Source organism: Ochotona princeps, chromosome 1, assembly GCF_030435755.1.
Source record: "Ochotona princeps isolate mOchPri1 chromosome 1, mOchPri1.hap1, whole genome shotgun sequence".
NCBI classification, from domain to species: domain Eukaryota; kingdom Metazoa; phylum Chordata; class Mammalia; order Lagomorpha; family Ochotonidae; genus Ochotona; species Ochotona princeps.
Window position 1 is genome coordinate 97,572,664 of NC_080832.1, and position 20,356 is coordinate 97,593,019.

A 20,356-nucleotide genomic window follows, 5' to 3' on the forward strand; every position below is an offset into this window, starting at 1 on the left:
CACTCAGGAGCTTGCATGAGACACTAGAGTAGCACAGAAGTTCACATACTTAAGGATTAACAAGAGAAATCCATTTGAAATGTAGTTCACAAGACACATGCTTTCTTGATCTAAAGAGTATATGATAGATTGAGTTGAAGTGTTCCTTTTTTTCCCCCCTTTTTTGGCCAAACACAGATAGACAGTCTTGACTGATAAGCAAATCTAGCTTTCTGAAATTTCTTGCATTCACTGGCCTAACAGCAATTAATTATTTTCTTACCTCAATAACTCACAGCAGAAAAATCCCACATGCACATACATTGAGTGAAGTGTTCATACATTTCCATTTATAAGGCACAAAACTCACAAACATCTCACAGAAAGCTAAGAAACAAAAATTTGAAGTGAGAAATTGTAACCTAGCAACCGAGTAAATTCATTGAAATTGAGTTAAACCACTTTGTTCTTTAGCAAATAGGGAACCTTATCCCGATAGGACAGATGCGGTCTCAGGAGTCTTTCCAGCCATCCCTGACACAGCCTCCTTCACCCTGATTAGTGCAGAAGTCACTCCTCAGAGAGCGCCGCGGCAGGACCCACGGACGGCGAGCACCTCCCATCTCACAGAAGATGCTGAGCAGCAACTTTCCAATCAGAGCATTTCAGCTACAGGGTACCTGGTCCGCACAGTCTCACCCGAAGGAGACTCCAGGGACCACTTCACAGTGAACACACGTGCTTGATGATTCCCAGCGTTCAGGACTACGTGCCTGAGGTCCCTCAACTGGGACTTCACATGGTTTCTTCATAGAGCAGCGTTGTGTGTGAAATAAGCAGAACCCCAGAAGGACTTTAGGACCAATTTACCAAAGACTTGTTAAACATGCCAATCTAGTCTGAAGAAAATTCCCCCGAACAACTCCCAGATATCCTGTTATGTAAGGCAGCCCTAATGTCGCTCATGTAGTCCTGTAGCCCACAGGTATGAAGCAGAAGAGTGCCACCACACCAAACAGTCTTCGTGCTCCTGGGCTGGGCTTCCTGGCGGTTCTTGGCACTGTATTTTCTAGTACTGTGTACGTTAGTATTATATGAGAACAAGCTTCCTGATTCCCCACATGGCTCCATGCATTTCCTGAAATTATAACTGATTCATAATCTTTGATGCTACCATGCAAAGAAAACGTGGTGTGAACAGCACTTTAGACAAAACAGGCAGACAGCTGTTATCCTGAGAGAAGAATCACCGTTACAGTGGACAGGAGAGCAGGGGGTCAGGAATCAGATGAAATGCACGCTGCATTGTGTCTAATGGTTTTACCTTCATCTTCAAGATTCTGTTTTCCACCCTAGACAATCTGAAAGTCAAATGAGAAAAGATTCTTGGGACAATTTCACTGACAAAAACACTGCCATAGTAGGATGGCCATTGCAACATAATGAGGAACTGCCATCTACTTACTTTCCAGTCCAATTTTATCACGCGCTCAGCCTTATGCCTTGCCTCTGGAAACGACAATCAAGATTCTCCAAAAATTTCAGGCATGAAGATGGTTCTCCTTAAATCAGTGTCCCATTCATCTTGGCTAAGATCATCTCCCTTCTTTGTAAGGCTGGAACCCAGAAGAAAAAAGGAATATTCCTTTTATTCACGACTGCAAAGCTCTTGACTGCTTCTGCCTTCAAATCATGGAGCCATGGAATATCCTTGGAAACATTGTGTTAAAAGCCAATTGTTAAAAAATAAAAAGTCACTTTCTACTGTTGGATAAAGTTTTCTTCAAATCTCCATGGGCCTCCTCCACACTTTGCCCTACCTGCATGCTTCAGGTATCTTTCTTGGTCAGTCTGGTCTTGATTTTATGCCTCAGGAGGGCTGCGGTGGCAGCACTGCAGGCTGCCAGGAAGAAAAAGGAGAGACAGGCCATGTAGACAGACAGAGGCCCATGGCGTTGCAGGAAGATCTCCTGCCGCCCCTGGTAATCCAGGAGGATGGCCTCCAGCTGAGAGAGTGTGCAGATGGACAGAAATGCATGAAAGATCTGGTGTCCATGGCCCACGATGTCACAGGCGCCCGGGAAATACTTCTCAGGTACCGGGCAGGAAAAAAAGTAGGCGCTGACCAGAAAGAAGAGGATCTGGAGGGTGTGGTACCAGGCTGCTTGTTCCTGGCAGCCGGCCAGGTGGCAAAGGGCCACCCGATGTGCCACAGGGCTGATGTCTAGGACGAAAGCCAGCCCTGCCGGCACCACCTGGCAGATCTTCCTCATGACAGGATAAGGCCGCCGGTAACGGTACTTGGCATAGCAACAGCCCGCACAAGATAACCAGCCACAAAAGGCAGCCGCAGGGAGGAAGAAAAGCCAGAATCGCTCGTACCAGGCCTGGTCGGAGCTGTAGAAGAAGTGGGCCAAGGCACTGCCATATTGGTACACGCTCACACCAACATAGTCCACAAAATAGAAGGTGTAGTGGGAGAGTTCCGACTTGGACTGCAGCAGGTGGGCCAGCAGGCTGCAGGTGAGGTAAGTGATTGAGGACAGGATGAAGAGGAGCAGGGGCAGGGAGTGGGGAGAGCTCCACAGCAAGGCCTCGGCCTCGGTGAAGGCCCAGAAGCGCAAGAGGACAGCCAGGGCCGCCAGCAAGTGGGTCCAGACGTTGACCACCTCGTTGTGTTTCTGAAAGAGGCTGAAAAAATAGTAGCGCCACTCGTGTCCCGTCGGGCGGTATCCAGCGCGGATGTAAGGCTCACGGAAGAGCTGAGGCACGTCTGTCTCTGGTACGGTGCAAGGCATCTTGGGAAGCCCATCTTCTAAGATCTTGGGCAGGCGGCGCAGCTGCTGCCCGCTCACAGACAGGGTGCTCAGGCGCTCCAGGATGGCGGTGGTCATTGCGGCGGCCTGGGGGAACTGCCTTCCACACTGCACCGAAGGATGGAAGTGCGACCTGAAGAAAAGAAAGGAAAATCGGCAAAGCCACAGTGAGGTGTGGGCCTAGCTACAAAGGCAAGGGAACTGCAGCTTTTTTTCTTACTGTATGTAATGTGGTTTTGTAGTGCTGTGCAGAAAGGAGGGTACTGCAGACAACCAGAGCCCCTTTTCATCTGTGGAATGATGATCCCTTACTGCCCCCAATGTTATGTGTCTGACAGTTAAGATGCCCATGTCCCACCACAGTGGTTTCCATTTCCAGCTCTGGCCTACGCAGACCTTAGGAGGGAGCAGTGATGGCTCAAGTCTTTAGGCTCCTGCCACCCACCAAAATCAAGTACCCAACTCCTGGCTTCAGCTTTGGCCCACCCTGGCCGTTGTGGTCATTTGGCTAGTGAGCCCTCAGATACAAGCTGTGTCTTACCTGTCTGCCTCTCAAAACAATTTTGCTTTTAAAATCTACAGTTTTTAAAAAAATGAAACTGTTAGAAATGTGTAGACAATGGGATGCTGGGCTGTCTGACATTGTACCAGCAACATCGGGGTACACCTAAGTAAGAGACTGATACAATTGTGATTCCTTATGAAGGACTATACCATTGTAGTAAAATGGGGAACATCTGTTGGGGGTGGGAGTTTGGGGGGGCATCCCAGACTATAAGAAATTGTACCACATAAGTAAAAAATTCAAAATAAAAATATATAAAATTAAAAAAAAAAAAAAAAAGAAGGGAGGAAAAAAAAAGCAAAAAGCTACACAGTGCTTGCACTTCCACTCTTAACCAGCAGAGGGATCCGAGTCCCTGAGAGGTAGTGGATGAACTGCAGGTTTATGCCAGGGACATGGGATGATTTTTCAAGCTGTCCTGTTGCTGTTAACAACGAATAATGGAGTTGGGGGGGGAGGTGGTGGTGGAGAGGGATGCGTTTGTTGGAGCTATGGGGAATGAAGGGGTTCAATTTTTTTTTTAGATACAGGTTTCTCCCATTCAGCAGGTAAAGAAATCAGATGAAATCACTAGTTGGAGTTTATGGTTGGGTGAAACTAAAGTGAATCACTGCAGAAATAAAACTACAGAAGAAAGGACGCTCCATCTGTGTGCTAACATAACGGTATTCCTGTATCAATTTTGGACCCAAACTTTTTAAAAATTATTCTTATTTATTTAAAAGGCAGAGACAGAAAAACAGTGATCGTTCATCTACTGGTTCACTCCTCAAATGCCTGCAATCATTGGGGCTGGACCAGGCCAAAGCGAACACTCTGAAACAGCCTGGGTTGGTGTCCCATGTGGGTGTCATAGACCCAAGTACTAGAGCCATCACTTGGTTCCATCCCAGGGTGTGCATTAGTAGGAAGCTGGAACTGGAAGTGGAGCCACGGCTCAAACCCAAGCACTTACACATGGATTTCAAGCATCATAAGCAGTATCTTAACCAATATGTCAAATGCTAGCCCCCAAATGTTAGCCCCAATCTAAGAAAATCCAGAGATAAATAATATAAGAGTCCTTTTAAAAATTCATGGAGAATGCCTACTATGAAGAAATTATGTATGGATCTGCAACTTCTTGTACCAAATTTGACTTAGATTCCAATCTCCTACAAACTTTTGAAATCCCCTGGCATATAGCTGCACAGTTCCTATTTATCTACCTAGCCTTTAAAATGTGGTATCTGTCATACAGCTGGATCTTACGAAACAACAACTCAGCTGAATTTCTAAAGATTGAAACTGAGGGTTAATTATTTAATGCTCTGGATGGATCACAGTTCAGACCTGAAAAGCAATCAGAACCTGTATGTTCTGAAGGAGAAAAGAAAGAACCCAGAGATTCTGGTCTCCAGAAAACTGTGGCTACAGAGCTGTACCCAGGACAGCTCCTGGAGTTCTCCTACCATCACCGCCCCTTGGCTTTTTGTTGACAAGTCCTTTTCCAAAAGTTATTCCTACTTCTCACCTGTAGAAAATGAGTTGGGAAGAGGTTTATAGAACTAAGAAGTAGAGTTATAAGACCAAGAAGATGTGAACTTTAACTTCAAAGGAAAAGATACACAGGAAAAAAATTATTAGGCAGAATCATTATATTTCCCTTGTAACTGAGGTCTTTCAAATATAGCCACACCAGTGTCAGGGACTCTTTAGTATCTACAGCCTCTGGAGCGTGTGAGTACCCACAGATGGACTTCGTGGTCGAGGGGCCTCCAACTCAGCAATAAAGTTGCAAAGATCTAAATCCCCCATTAGTATGAGGTCATGAAGAATTCTAAGCTTGTGGTCAGATATGAGTTATTTCTTTGTTCTTTCCTTAGCAGCCTCTTCCCCTTGCGTGAAATGATCCCTTCAATAGCAACTTATACACAGTGATGCTGATAAGGACTCTTAGATTCTTAAGCTTAATAACTTAACCAACCATTTTCAGAGCAAGTATTATCTTCTCAATGCTATTTCAAGCTGCAAAGGCCATAGAGAATAAGGCCCCTTACCTTAAGAAGCCTATGAGAAGAGTCAGACTTCATGAATCAATGATCCATCCCACTGGATGGCACAGAATCAAGTGTACAGTAGAGTGAAATACCAACAGGTCTCTTCAGAGCATGCTCAGGGGCACACTGGGACAGCCATGGAGAAAATGGATTGGAGAAGTTGTAGAAGGCACGACAGAGCTTAGACAAGAGAAGCCTGGTCATCCCAGTAAAGGGGCCAATATGAGCATAGAAATTACGTGGCTGCTTGTTGGATCCAAGAACAAAGGAGTAACGATGAAGGAAGTGGGGTAAGAATAGTGGCATTGGTGAAAGATTAAGTTTAATGCTACAGAAGGGGAGATGGAATTCATCTTCAAGCCTTTCAGCTTGTTTCACTGTTCATTTCCCCTGAGCACGGTAGGTGTCCACTACTAACTGATGCTTCTTCTCTTGCCTTGGGTGGTACTACCTTCTAAAACCCTGCTTTGATTTTCTCCTCCCACCCTTCTCATCAATTATGTTCTGAGGGTCCCACCTTCTACCTTCTCTTTAGTGTCCATGGTACTCCTTACACAGGCACTTCCCTAGGCTTTTTGCTTCTGCTAGCACCAACAGCACATGCATCTAAAATCTGTTCAGGTGTGCTTACTGTGTCCCACTGAATGCCCCATGGTCACCTCAAACTCAACATTTTCAAATGTCTCCTTCAGCACAGACGTGATCCTTACCCTGAATCTATGTAGCCATCTGAACCTGCTGATTATATCTAAACATTTCTGGAATCATTTGGTTTTTCTAAATTCTATTGCTCTCCCTTGATTCAGGCTTTCAAGGTTAACATCAGAAGTCTGATCAGTGATTTTTTTAAAATTAGGGGTGGGAAGAATCCAAGTACCTATGAAACTGTGTCACATAATACAATATAATTAATGAATTAAAAATAATAAATAAATTTAAAAAAAGAAATGTTCTTTGGATTATAAAAAAAATTTAATTTTTATTACATTTTAAATATATACAGAGAGACCAGTAGTTTTTCCATCCTCCGGTTCACTCCCAAAATGCATACCACTGTTTGGCGGTGGGGGCTGGGCCAGGCTGAAACTAGAATCCCAGAACTTAACCCATGTATCCCACATGGACAGTAAGAACCCAAACACTTGAATCCAAATCAATGACTCCCAGGGCACGCATTAGCAAGCAGAAGAAGCTGAGGCAGGACTCGACCCAGGTTCTCCAATAGGGGATATAAGTGGTGTCTTAATCCGCTCCTCATTACTAATCTTTCTTCCTTACATAATGGTTTTCTTGTCTCACATCATTACCCTCATTTTGTTCTCCAGACCACTTCAGTTTAAAATGGAAATCTGAGGTAGGTATTTAGGGATGTAATTAAGTTTCCACTTGGAATGATCACAAATTGCATCAGAATTCTTAGTGTGAGTCTAGACTCCTCAGCTTCTGATCCAGCTCCCTATGATGCACTTGGTGGCAACAAAAAATAGCTCAAGTACTTGGGTCCCTGCCATCCACCTGGGAAATGGAGCTTGAACTCCAGGCTCCTGGTTTTAGCATAGGCTACATGCACAGACTCTTGTAAGTAGAAGCATGAACCAGCAGATGGAAGTTCTTTGTCTTTCAAATAAGATGAAAATAACTTAAAAAAAATCAGAAACCTCATCATAACTCCCCTCCTCAAAATTCCTCACTAGCCTCTGTCTGCTGCATATTGAATCACAGTAAATTCTTCAAGGGTCTTGAAAAACACTTCTCAATAACTCCCTACTCTTTGTTGAGAATACAAGCTCTATGTCTGCAGCACACAAGTAAACTGGATTTTTTTATATCTCTTTTCTCTTCTCGTCTCGTCTCCCAAAGCCCACACTCTTCTCAGGCCTGGATCATCATGGGAGTTCTTAAAAACTGCCACCACTTTCCATCTCCCATGCATGCAACCTGAGTAACCTCTAACCCAGAAACTTCCACTCATTTGCCTATCACCATGCCTAACAGTTCCAATTACCCAGTTTCAATGTCCTTATTAAAAAGCAGCGGGTGGGAAGAGGTGATTTCCTATATCTTCACTTCTCAGTAAAAGAAGGAGAATAAAGAAATAACTTGACAGTGGTAGAAAATTCTTTTCAGAAGTAAAATATGCACATCAAAGTCCTAGAAGTATTTGGAAGAAAGAACCTACTAAAGGACATAGCTTGGTAGAGGAAACAAACAAACAACACAAGACCAACCCTAAGTGTGGGTTAGAAAGTTCACAGGAAATGAATATCAAGAAAAAATAACACACAAATTTCAAACCTCTTTCCCATCTGATAAATACTTATTTTTCCATTAACCTTTTGAATGTGTACACACACACACACACACACACGCACGCACATACTATACTCACACTCATGTGGCTACACATATACACAGAATCAGCCCTCCATAATCTATGGGTTCTGTATCTGCGTACTGAACTAACTGTGGATGGCTATCTTTATTCCCTAAACCAAGACAGTCTAGCAATTATTTACATTATATTAGGTATTGTTAGTAATCCAGAAGTGATTTAAAATATACAGGAGCACTGTATATTTTATGACCCTGAATACGAGGCAAGGGTGGGAGCCCAGAACAATCCCTTATGGATAATAAAGAATGACTATATATGTGTATATATATCTTATAATTTGTTTTAATGCATTTTTAAAAGTTAAAAGGAATATAATTTTTTTATTATACTCCTGGGTATTCTCAGTCTGCTTCCTCAAACCCTTTAACAACTTTTAACTAGATTCAGACAGCAATAGAATTGGAAGTAAAATTCTGTGTACTTAGTGTTGAATCTGTGTCATATATTCATTTAACATTTATCAGAATGTGTTATACAACATTAAAGCTTGCCGTGGATTCTGCAAAGGTCTAATTTTAAAGCTTTATCTTAGAGGAGCCTTTCAAATTATTTAGAGAAATTAAAGATTAATTCAGGTAGAACAGGAAGAGAAAAGTAGGTTAAATCCTATGTGTGGGGCAACTATTCTACCTTTTAGCCAAGTGTGTTTAGATGTGCTTTCCCAAAGGAAATCACAGAGCTAAACAAATTATTCTTAGGGCTTGAGGGTGTTTTGATATAGTTTAGACAGATGAAAAACTACCTACAATGCATTTGCATTTCAGAAACATTAAGTAAAAGAAACATAGCAGGCATTTCTGGTGACTGTTGTGATGCCCTGAAAATATTGTAAAGATATGTTAAGTGCCATGTATAAGGAGGAAAAACAGACTTAGTTTCTCTTACTGCGCACATCCAACACCTGCTGTACACTCACAGTTTCTATGATTTAATAATGCATGGGGATTTCTCTCCAGCAGTAATCAGGCAAGTGGTTTGGCAGGGGATACCAACTGGACATCTAATCAATGTAATTCTAAGGCTATCTACCTGGACAAAGCGTCGGATCTCGCAGGTTGAGGGCTCAGTCCTCTGAGACTGTCCCATCTTTAGACACCAATTGCAAGTCCAGGACTCCAGCCCAACCAGTTACAACTTAGTATTTTCACACATATTCTTAAGATGTGACACAATTATGTGACAGATTCATAAGACTCACAGAAACCTGGTTCCTGGTAGTTTATAAAGGAGGTTTTAAAGATTGTCATGATCAGACGAAGAAATGGGGCAGGGCCTGGGAGGGGCCTGAGTGCAAAGCTTCTGTCCCATGAAGTTGGGGTTGGCTTCTTACTCACCTTCCTGTAAATGTCCATATTTTCAGCTGTCCAATAATTCTCCAAGTCATGGAGAAATGCTATTGGGCAAGATGGCCCATCAACTTAGTAGACTGGGTAGAAAACCTGCAAGGCCTGTTTACATTCTTCTTGGCTTCTCTGGGAGCCAGAATACCAACAGGATAGCTGGGATGGAGGCCTGTGGGGTCCTGTTGAGAAGAGGTTCCAGGAAAGAGAAGGTAGAGGGCCTTTCACCCAGGGTGCACTCTTGCCCCCTGTGTATTGTAGGATGTACTTTCATGCTTCCCTGATATATGGCGAACATCTGTTTTCTAGTTAGCCAATTATCCTAGAGCAGTGTACTGCTCCTTATCAATATCTCACACCAATGGTGCTTTAACCCTGTTAGCTCTTCTAGAATTCCCTGACACGAGTTGTATATCAAACTTGTATACAAAACTATGTTTAAAGTGTTGCTTTGCTGAAATGTATATAAGCTTGAACCCCAGAAATAAACTTTGTCAGTTGCCCCAAGAGAGCATTGTGCTCCATTTTTTTTTTTTTTTTTGGTCATATCTCCTCCTCAGGAACCCACAGGCTAAACTTGCATCTGGGTACACTTTTTTCTCCCAAGTATGAGACAAGACCCCAGGTCTTAGGGTTCTACTGTCAAAGAATTCCTTCATGATTGACTCCAAAGTGATGCAGGAGGATTCTAGTTTTTATGACCTGCCTTGGAGGAGTGAAATCCTAATGTCTATGACTTTCTGAGAGGAGAAAGAGCAGCAAGCATAAGGAGGGCAGGAGACAGCCAGAGGGAGAAAGACAGACTTGTGAGGTCTGTGACCAAGCCTACAATGCTCCAACATCCTAACAATACAGTGATGTCACCTTTATTGCTCTGAAGCTGTCTCAAAGCTGCTTCAGGAACCAAGAACAAAAGGCTAGACTGTTTAACCTTTGCGTTCTAGCCACTGAGGAAATTACAAAGGCTAAGGGAGTTAATAAACAGGAACTGTGGACAAAACCCACAATATAACTATGTATCATAGTATTACATGCCCATAAATTAAAAACAAAACAAAACAAAACAAAACACCTCTACTTTTTAGAGAGGAGCAGAATAGTATTTGGATGTGTATTTCCTGAAAACTACAGAACACATTTCACTGTGCAACAGGCATGCCCACTGCCCTTACTGTTCCTCAGTACTTCCTGTACCTACTGGCTGAGGATGCCCAGGGGCACAGCTGCTGCCCAATTTTGGTCTTCACCATCTCTCACAGGAGCACCTGTAGGATTTAAAAGGCCTTCATGGTCTCTATCTATGTCTTCTTGATTGTCTCCGAATCATGCTCAATTCTGCCACTTTATTTTGTAGTCCGAGTATTCTGCCATTCCCTCAGGCCTTTCTGCCAAAGCACATGCCTAGAATGCCTATGCTGCTGATTCTAATTGGCCAACTCCTGTTCCTGTTCCTCTTTCTCTTTTCAGCTCAAATGTCACAGAAGCCTTCCTCTTACGTGCTCCTTTGCTTAGACTACTACTGCACGCAACAGTCCTCCATTATAGCACTTTCCTTACTATATACCTACAATGTCAATGTTTGGCATCACAGGTCTCCCAGCCTCTCAGCACACTATACTGAAAGATACTTTGAGGGCTGAAAGAGACTATTTATAACCTAGCATTGTGCAGAGCATGTATAAATTGTTGTTGAATAAATGGATGAATGAATGGAATAAAAAGGTCAGAGTAACAACAGCAAATGCATGGTCTTCACCACATGTCAGAAGTGTTATGGGTCTTTTGCAAATACTAACTCATTTAAACCTCCTGACATCTTTATTACCATTGTCTCTGTTTTACAGATGAGGAAAGAGAAGACAAATTAAATCACTTGCCCAAGGCTATACAATATGTGATATTGTATATGATACAATGCAATATGATACAGGATGTAAAACCTAAGTTGTTAGTCTTAGAATGTGGGTTTTTGAAAAAATCTCAATATTTTTTGATGCTCTGACTCTAAACATACATTGTTACAACTGTTTGCTCCATTAACTAAGATAATATACGCAGTTGACCTTAGAAAAACAGCAAGTACTATAAGTTTTCTCGGTTCTTTGCCAATGGATTTCTTTGTAAATCAGATTCCAATCCTGTCTAGAAGAAAATGTGACTACCACAAAATGCAAGTGGAATCTATCAGACGGTCCAAAGGAGATCAATGTGATCATAAGCCTGATGGGGCACTTTCATCTGACAGAGTCGCACAGCTTGTGGTTGGCGTTGCACGGCTGGTGCAATGAGATGTAACAAGCACCCACCTACAGACTGAGGTCATTTAACAGAAAGCGCAATGGCACTGAGAATAATCACTGAATTCTGCTACACAAATAGGCTGCCATCGAAAAAGCCTTTCACAGATGAACAAAGACTTACATAAAAGCTCCATATTTGAGAAACTGGCATAGTATGCTACTGAAGATATTTTAACTGGAAGCCAAATAGAAGCATTCCAAATCAATGGTGTTCCCTGATCCAGCACAAGGACCCCACATGAACCTATCACCATCTTGAAATAGCTCATTTCCCTGAGATGAATACTAGAAGAGAAATTACATATCCTAACTCCTAGTTTAATCTCTGCCACTAACTATGTCACTTTAGGGAAATCACTTAAAGTCTGTGCCACACAACCCTTGTCCATAAAATGAGGGTATAATCTGTATGAGTGTTAAACTGTATCTAGGTTATGTTTTGCTTTATATGGAATATCAAGCAGTGTGCTGAAAGCACCAACAGATGCCGTGATATGATTTCATGTCACTGTGTGCAGGACTCCCACAGAGGGCAGGAAGGGAGCCTGCTGGTTGTTGGACAGAGAACAAAAGAGCAGCCATTCCCATTGAAAGGGAGGAAGAAATGCTTTCAGAACCCACAGAAGCTCAGCCTCCCACATCCCTGCATAGCCATACACAGCTGAAACAACAATTGGGTGTCCATTTATCAGGACTGGAACTGGGCTCAGCTCAGTCTTTGAGACAGAGGTGTAGTTAGAAGCAATGTCAGATACTGCCAAGGTCCCCACAGTCATCTATCAGGAGAGACTTCTGGGGCCACACTCACCTCTGTAGCTACAGCTGCCAGGAATCATATCACTGTTATAAAGCCTTGACTTGAAGAGTAATACTAAAAGCAGGATCCTGTTATTGGCAGAGATAACTTTAACATCAGTTTGTATTCACCAATGGTCAATGTATATTTTTGCTTATATTTGGCAAAACTCAACAATCAGTATCTTCACATGCAAAAATGGGAGATTTGATTGAGCAAATTATGACAAGTTACACAATAGAACACTTACTATGCACTTATTAAAATAGGTATGTGATATATTTACATGTATCATAACAGAAAGATGCATCATATACACCAAAGACATTTCAAAAAGTTCATGGAAAATGGAATGAGAGAAAAATCTTTTTGCAATACATGCTTTTTTCCATAATACATGGTTTTCATGAACATTTGAAGATTTCTGTATGCATGGATTTGAAAATATTTTGCAGCAAAATAAACATTTTGTAGTTCATTTTTTTCTGCATACTTCTTGATGCAACCCCATATGTGTGCTCTATTTTTTTTTTACCAGAATCTTTCCTGTACTTAAAATCTCATATATGCTCAAAAAAGATTTCCAATACTTTTGTACCAAAATATTTTAAATCCCATTTTCCTGTAATCTTCTTGAAGTAACTTCAAGTGTGTGCTCTATCACTTTTTCATGACATCTGCCCAACTAGACCCTCATAATGCTCAAGAAAGATGTGTTAGTGAACAAAGGGCATTGTTACAGAGAAAAAACAAGTTATGAGCATATGTCCCTATTTTGCAAATATACAAATAGAGCACACAAAAAGTATGGAGGGGCATATAATGAAAACAATACTTCTATTACTAAGTGGGGGAAATAAAGGAGAATTTTTTCTTCTGGTGTGGCTATTATCACAATAGTTCTCTTTAAAATTTTTTTTTTTTATATTTATGGGAGAGAAAGAGAAAATCCCATTCTCCAGTTCACTCCCTAAATGACCATAAAGGCCAGGGATGAACAGAGACAAAATTAGGAGAAAGAGACTCACTCCAGGAATCTTTGTGGATGGCAGGGACCCAACATCTAGATCCATTCACCACCACTTCCCAGAGTCTATTAGCAGGCAGCTGGAGTCAGAAGCACAGACAGGTACTGAATCCAGGTGTGCAGGATCCCAGCTGGCATCTTAACCCCTAGGCCAAGTGCCCATGCTCGTCATGACAGGCCTTTGTAATGATGTGTGCCACTTTGTTGGAAAAAACATAATTTTTCTATTCTGTACATAAGAATACTTGACATAAAAATGTCAACACTGGTAAAATATTATTAATTGGTAAAAATGGATGTTTTAGCACCCCGTCCCACCATTATATAAGAATATAAGCATCATTGCATCATTTTATGAATTTTGAACTCAATTAGTTAGTATGTCGTATTATTAAATTACCAGGAGTACCCTACATACACTTACCATAATAGAAGCTGATTTCAACTTACTCTGGTATGGCAAAGGGGAAATAATATATAATATCTATTGCTAATGCAGTTAACTATAAAGTTGTCTTATTTGGAAAAGTATATACACAGTACTGTCAAAGACTTCCCAAAGCACATAACCCAATGGCCTTAATAAACATTTAATTCCTGGCTTGGTATGATAGCCTAATGGTTTATATCTTCTCCTTGCATGTGCCGGGGTCCTATATGGGTGTCAGTTCATATCCCAGGTGTTCCACTTCTTATCTAGCTCCCTGCTTGTGGCCTGGGAAAGCAATAGAGGACAGCCCAATGCCTTGGGATCCTGCACCCATGTGGGAGACCTAGAAGAAGCTCTTGAATTCTGGGTTTGGCTCAGGTCATTGCAGCCACTTGGGGAATGAATCAGCGAATGGAAAATCTTTTTGTCTGTCTCTGCTTTTCTGTATATCTGCCTTTACAAAAAAAAGTTGCTTTAAAAACAAATAAAGAAAAAACATTTAATTCTTAATAATGTGGGTGTGGGTTTTTGGTGTGGTTGAACTCTGCTTATTATAAAGTCAAAGGTGTAGGCATAGTGGTGTGGCTGGTAAAGCCATTGCCTAGGACACATACATCCCCTATCAGAGTGCCTTAGACTGGTACCCTGCCTCTGCCTTCACCTTCCTGCTAATGCACCAAGGAGACAGTACATGATGGCTGCCATCCAGCGGGGAGACCTGGATAGAGCGCATTGCTAATGATTTTGGCCTGACCCAGCCCCAGCTGATGTGAACATTTGGAGGGTGAACCCATGGAAGGAAGTCCTCGCTGTCACCCAGCCTTTGAAATAAATAAAACTGAATAAACCAAATTTTCTTTTTTAAAAGATGACATACACTGTGTGCCACAGACATGACAGAACATGTATGAACTTCTGGGCTCAGTTCCTTGTCCACCTCTGAATCGTTTCCACTGTGATTCTGTGTAATAGTCTTTTTATTTGTTTAATAATTATTTATTTGAAAGGCAGATTGGCAGAGACAGGGACAGAGATCTTTCACCCGCTGCTTCAATCCCCAAATGGCTGCAATAGATGGAGCAGAGCTGAACCAAAGCCAGGATCCAGGAGTTTCTTCCAGGTCTCCCACCTCAGTGCAGGGGGCCAAGGACTTGAGACATCCTCCTCCACTTTCGCAGATCATATGCACGGAGCTGGCTAGGAAGTGGAACAGATAGGACACAAACTGGCAGCCACATGGGATTCTGGCACTAAAAGATGAAGAATTAGCCTCTTTAGCTAACTTGTTGGCCCACTGTGTAATATTAAAACCAGGGGGAAAAAAAGATAACCTTAATTTTCTTCTGTGCCCTTAGGGAAGACAATCAGGTGGTATTTCTTCCAAGTGGTTTTATCCTCCTTCAACAGGAACCTTTTAAGCTGGGATTCCAGACTGCTGCCCATTGTTCCTTCCTGCACCTGTCACTTCTCAGCTAATGTCACCTGAGCAACCACTGTTTTTTTTTTTTTAAGATTTATTGATTTTTATTGGAAAGTTGGATATACAGAGAGGAGGAGAGACAGAGAGGAAGATCTTCCGTCCGATGGTTCACTCCCCAAGTGGCCACAATGGCTGGAGCTGAGCCGATCTGGAGCCAGGAGCTCTTCTGGGTCTCCCACGTGAGTGCAAGGTCCCAAGGCTTTGGATTGGCCTCAACTGCTTTCCCATGCCACAATCAGGAAGCTGGATGGGAAGTGGGGCCACTGGGATTAGAACTGGTTCCCTTATGGGATCCTGGCGCATTCAAGGCGAGGACTTGAGCCACTATGCTATCGAACCACGGCCCAACCAGTGTTTTCCAAAGCCATCATTACAGACACAGAATGCCCCTGCCAAGCCCAATAAACAGTACTTAACCTATCCAGTAGGAGAATTCAGGGGACCAATTGAGCACATAAAGCAGTCTGATGACAATCAACAGGTCAAGAGGATGAACTTCACATTTCTTCTGAGTCTTCTTGTTTGGGTAAAGAAAAGCTCTGTTGGCTAAAAACTCCCATTAGTTAAAGCTTAGGAACACGACTTTCCCTGGAATTCCCATGTAAGTGTAACTATCGGCTTCAGACACATAGCAACGGAGCTTGATCTAGCCTCTCCCTGTGCAGGGAGCTTCATCACCCACTCACAAACCTGCTGAGACCTGGGTCAATTCAGGTGAGCCCTCAACAGAGATGCCAATTTCTGCCGGCAGGAAATCAATCCTGGAAATGTCCTTTCCATAGCAGAAGAATGTAATAAGTTAACCTGGGGTTTGGAACATCACATTGTTCCCTAGCAATGTCAAGTTTAACATTAACTTTTGTAAAAAAAAAAAAAAAAAAAAAGAAAAAAAAAGAAAAAAAAAAGAAAAAGACTTATTTTTATTGGAAACTCAGATATACAGAAAAGAGGAGAGACAAACAGGAAGATCTTTCATCTGTTGATTCATTCCCCAAGTGGTCGCATCTGCTGGAGCTGAGTCGATCCAAAGCCAAGGGCCAGAAGCTTCCTCCGGATCTCCCAGCAGGCACAGCATCCCAAGGCTTTGGGCCATCTTCGACTGCTTTCCCAGGCCACAAGCAGAGAGCTGGATAGAAAGTGGGGCTGCCAGGATTAGAACCGGTTCCCATATGGGATCCCAGAGGCGTTCAAGGCAAGGACTTTAGCTGCTACCCTACTATGCTGGACCCTAACATTAACTCTTTGGAAGCTAACACAAAATGTTTTTCCAATAGTCCCAAGATCCAGGCTTTTTATTTGCTACAAAGAGTCAGGCGAGTCACTCCATTGTCAGTTTCTCTTTAGATGTCCCCAGGGCCTTAGCTCAGTTCCCAATCACCACAATGCCTTCTCTGGACTATCTGGATTTCTTTTTTCCTCTGAATACTTACCTACCTTTCCACAGACTATGGGAAGTAGGACATCTGATGCACTTTACTGCTGCTTCTGTAGGGAGCTTTGTCTGCTGTCTATTGAGCTGCAAGTGCCTTGAGACAAGAACAGTGATTTAGCTATCCTTTATTTCTTATCCACAAACTATCAGAGTAAAAGTGTCCCAGAATGTGTCAATAGATAATTTGTGCAAAAACCAAGTGAAATAAGATTATACTTTGTCTGCTTTTAAAAGTAGAATCAGTGAGATCTTAGATAATGAAAACGTGGGGATATTTTTCAAAAGGAAACAGCCTTTCAGTAGGATGTTGTTTCTGTATGTGGTTCATCTACTTGGTAGGTATCCACTACAGTAGCTAAACTGCTAACTACATTTCTCATCTTCAGTTCCCAGTTTGTTTTTCAGTCTTGGTCTGTCACCTCCTACCATTAGTACTTTTTTACCCCGAGAATACCTAAAAGAAGATCAGAAAATGAAAAGACCAGACAGAAAAAAAAATTGGACCAGAGTTAGGAGACCTCATTTTTTATTCTTGTGGCATAGAGAAGGCAGAACAGGCTGTCCTGATTCCCTTGACATGGCCAATGTTACTGTTCCTGCTGCACGTGGCAAAACCTGCTTTTCTCCTAAATTCAAGCTCAGATAAAACTTCCTCTGTGAAGTTCAACAACAGCTCTAAGCAGCATTCACTCTGCCCTGTTATCTCCTCCATCTTAGTAAATTCAGTATGCAACAGGGATCTTCAAAAAGTTCATGGAAGATATGCATTATTTTTGAATCCCATTTTTTCCCATGAAGTTTTAGAAGTCTCCTCACAGGACAAAACAGCATAGATTGGGTAGTTTATGAACAACAGAAATCCATTCCCTACAGTTCTGGAAGTGCAAGACTACAAGACTGTCCACTCCACGTCTGGAGAGGGCCCACAGGCTCACACACAGCTCTTAGCACTGTGATGTCTCATGGGAAAAGGGTGGACTGCTGATTCTCTCCTGTAAGAGCATTCATCCTGGTCATTCTCGTGATCTAATCACCTCTCAAAGACTTATCTCTTAATTTCCTCATACTGGCGATTAAGAGTTCAACAAAAGAATTTGGAGGTATGAAAATATCCCATGTGTAACACCCTCAGCACCACACTGTGATTGATCGTACCTAACTACTGCTAGCAAAGTTCTAACACTATGAGATCACAATGAATTCATGCCTTTTAACTTCCACCAGGATTTCAGCATATCCATTTGGATTCCCCATTGGCTCTTTGAACATACTGTGTTTAAAACCAAACTTATGATACACCCAGTCCTATTACTGTGTGACCAATCTCTAGTTCAACAAGACCTGAAATCAAGAATGAAATGTATCTCTTCCCCTTTCTCTTAAATCTCAGATATCAAAATTTAAAAACTATTCACAGTATATACAAAACGTATTCTTCCTTTTCATTTCTACTGTAGATCTGCATCTTGTCCCACTAATGGTTTTAACCTTCTAACTGATCTTGTATCTTCCAAACTCTGGCCCTAGTTCCATTTTACGAAGTTAAGCTGATGCAGATAACATACTCCAAAGCTCATTCCTGAGCCTGGAAACTGAAGCCTTCTATAACTTCATCCTTACCTGCTGCTTGATTTTAAGCAGAAACTAACACACACACACACACACACACACACACACACACACACAGAGGGAGAGAGAGAGAGAGAGAGAGAGAGAGAGAGAGAGAGAATGAGGCATAGGGAAAATGAAGCAGAGAGAGACAGAATTCTCTGCTCTGGTTTCCTAATTTGAGCTTCTGAAAGTCAGTGGCGAAGGCTCAAGAGATTGAGTTTCTGTCACAGAGTGGAGACCTTAGATAGAATTTGGGACTCCCAGTTTTGACCTAGCCCAGCCTCTGGCATTGTGGGAGTGGGTCAGTGAAGACAACTTTGTGACTGTCTCTGTCTCTTTGTCCCGTAAATAAACAAAATGTCAAAATGGAGTAAATAAAACATGTCAGGGTACATCCCATATATTCATAATAAAGATAAATATTCTCATGAAATTCCGTATTTCCAAGGTAAAATTTATTTTGTACCATAATGATATCAAAGTTTAATAACACAGGCTGGTGCTGTGGCATTGCTGGTAAAGCTGCCACTTGCTGTTCCAGCATCCCATACAGGCACTATTAGAGTCTTAGTGGCGTCACTTCTAATCCAGCTGCCTATTAATTCACCTGAGAAAGCAGAAGAAGATGGCCCAAGTGCTTGGGCCCTGCCACCCAAATGGGAGACCCGGAAGAGGCTCCTGGCTCTAAACTGGTCCAGTTCTGGCCATTGCAGCCATTTGGGGAGTTAATGGGCAGATGGAGGATCGATCTCTATCTTTCTCTCTCACTCTCTCTTGATATTTTCTCATTTGAATTCTTTCCAATAAAGAAGTAAGTCTTTTCAAGAAAAAGTTTAACAACAATTGCTCTTTACCTAAACATGCCTTGTAAATTGCTCTATTTTTAACATAATATCTCAGGTATACAGAATGCAGAGACTAATGTAACACATATGAAATATCAACATGTCATATTTATTTCTGATTTTAAAATACATACCATATGTATGTATACAAAGCTGCATCTGGCCGAGCTTATTTGTCGTCTGCCCATCATCTATATCTGTATCTCCTTCCTGCGTTCATACCCATTCCCTCTCCCCTTCCCCAGCAGCAGTCGCTAAACACTGAATTGGGTGTTTTTTCATTTTTCCATGGTTGTGTCAACTGTCCCTCTAAAATTCATTTGCTAGAAGCTTGGTGCCCCAACTGACAATGCTGAGTGAAAGAAACAGTAAGAGGTGGACCTCATGGGAGGAAATTGGGTGCTAGGGACTCCACCCTCCTGAACAGATTAATGCTGTCCTGAAGGAATTGTTCAGTTGTGATAGCAGCAGATAATGACTGGTATAAAAAGTATGAGCCTGGGGGCTTGTAGGTGGCACAGTGTGCTGAATATCTGCCTGTGGTGCCTGGATCCCATATGGGATCCAGTTCCTATCGTGATTTCTGCATTTGTGATCCAGCTCCCTGCTTGTGGCCTTGGAACGCAGTGGAGGATGGCTGAAGTCCTTGGGGCCCTGCACCCAAGTGGGAGACCCAGAAGTGACTCCAGGTTGCTTACTTTGGATCAACTCAGCTCCAGCAGTTGTGGTCACTTGGGGAGTGAAATCAGCAGATGGAAGATCTCGCCCCCTCTCTCTCTCTCTGCCTTTCCTTCTTTCTATAAAATCTGCCTTTCAAATAAAAATAAATAAATCTTTTAAAAAGAGTAAGCCTAATTCCTTCTTGGTCTTTTGTTTTCTGGCTCACCATGTGATTTCTCTCTCTCCCTCTCTCTCTCTTACGCACACACACACACACACACACACACACTCACTCCTACCATGGTGATACCATCCATTATGTATGGGGCTCTCACCAGTGCCAAGCAGGTGCTGAAGCTGTACTGTTTAATCTCCAGACCTGTGGGCTAATTTACAAAGCATCCCAGCCCCAGGTATCTTGCTACAGTGACACAAAACAGATAAACATACGGTCCCAAGCATCAAAAAGCTCATGGAAAAATACAGATTGTGGGAAAAAATCCATTATGCGTAGCTTTCAATTTCTTTTTGCACCAAAATAAACTCATCTTTTAGTTCCATTTTCCCACAAATCTCACACAACTTTGTACTGTAATTGTCTGCGTGCTTTTTCTATTGTTGCAAATAGGTACTGTTTCTTA

General features: G+C 42.2%; 1 protein-coding gene across 3 annotated transcripts in view; it reads right to left on the bottom strand.

Moving 5' to 3' along the window:
- Positions 1–813: 813 nt before the first annotated feature.
- Positions 814–20,356, bottom strand: part of PAQR8 (progestin and adipoQ receptor family member 8) — a 46,873-nt gene continuing 27,330 nt past the window's right edge. For 2 of the 3 annotated variants that reach the window (XM_058662227.1, XM_058662226.1), the window contains one exon: positions 814–2,928. In XM_058662227.1, the coding sequence (XP_058518210.1) occupies positions 1,809–2,873 (1,065 nt within the window). In that variant the 5' untranslated portion in view covers positions 2,874–2,928 and the 3' untranslated portion in view covers positions 814–1,808. The remainder of the gene's footprint in view (positions 2,929–20,356) is intronic. The other variant, XR_009245204.1, reaches the window with a different exon arrangement.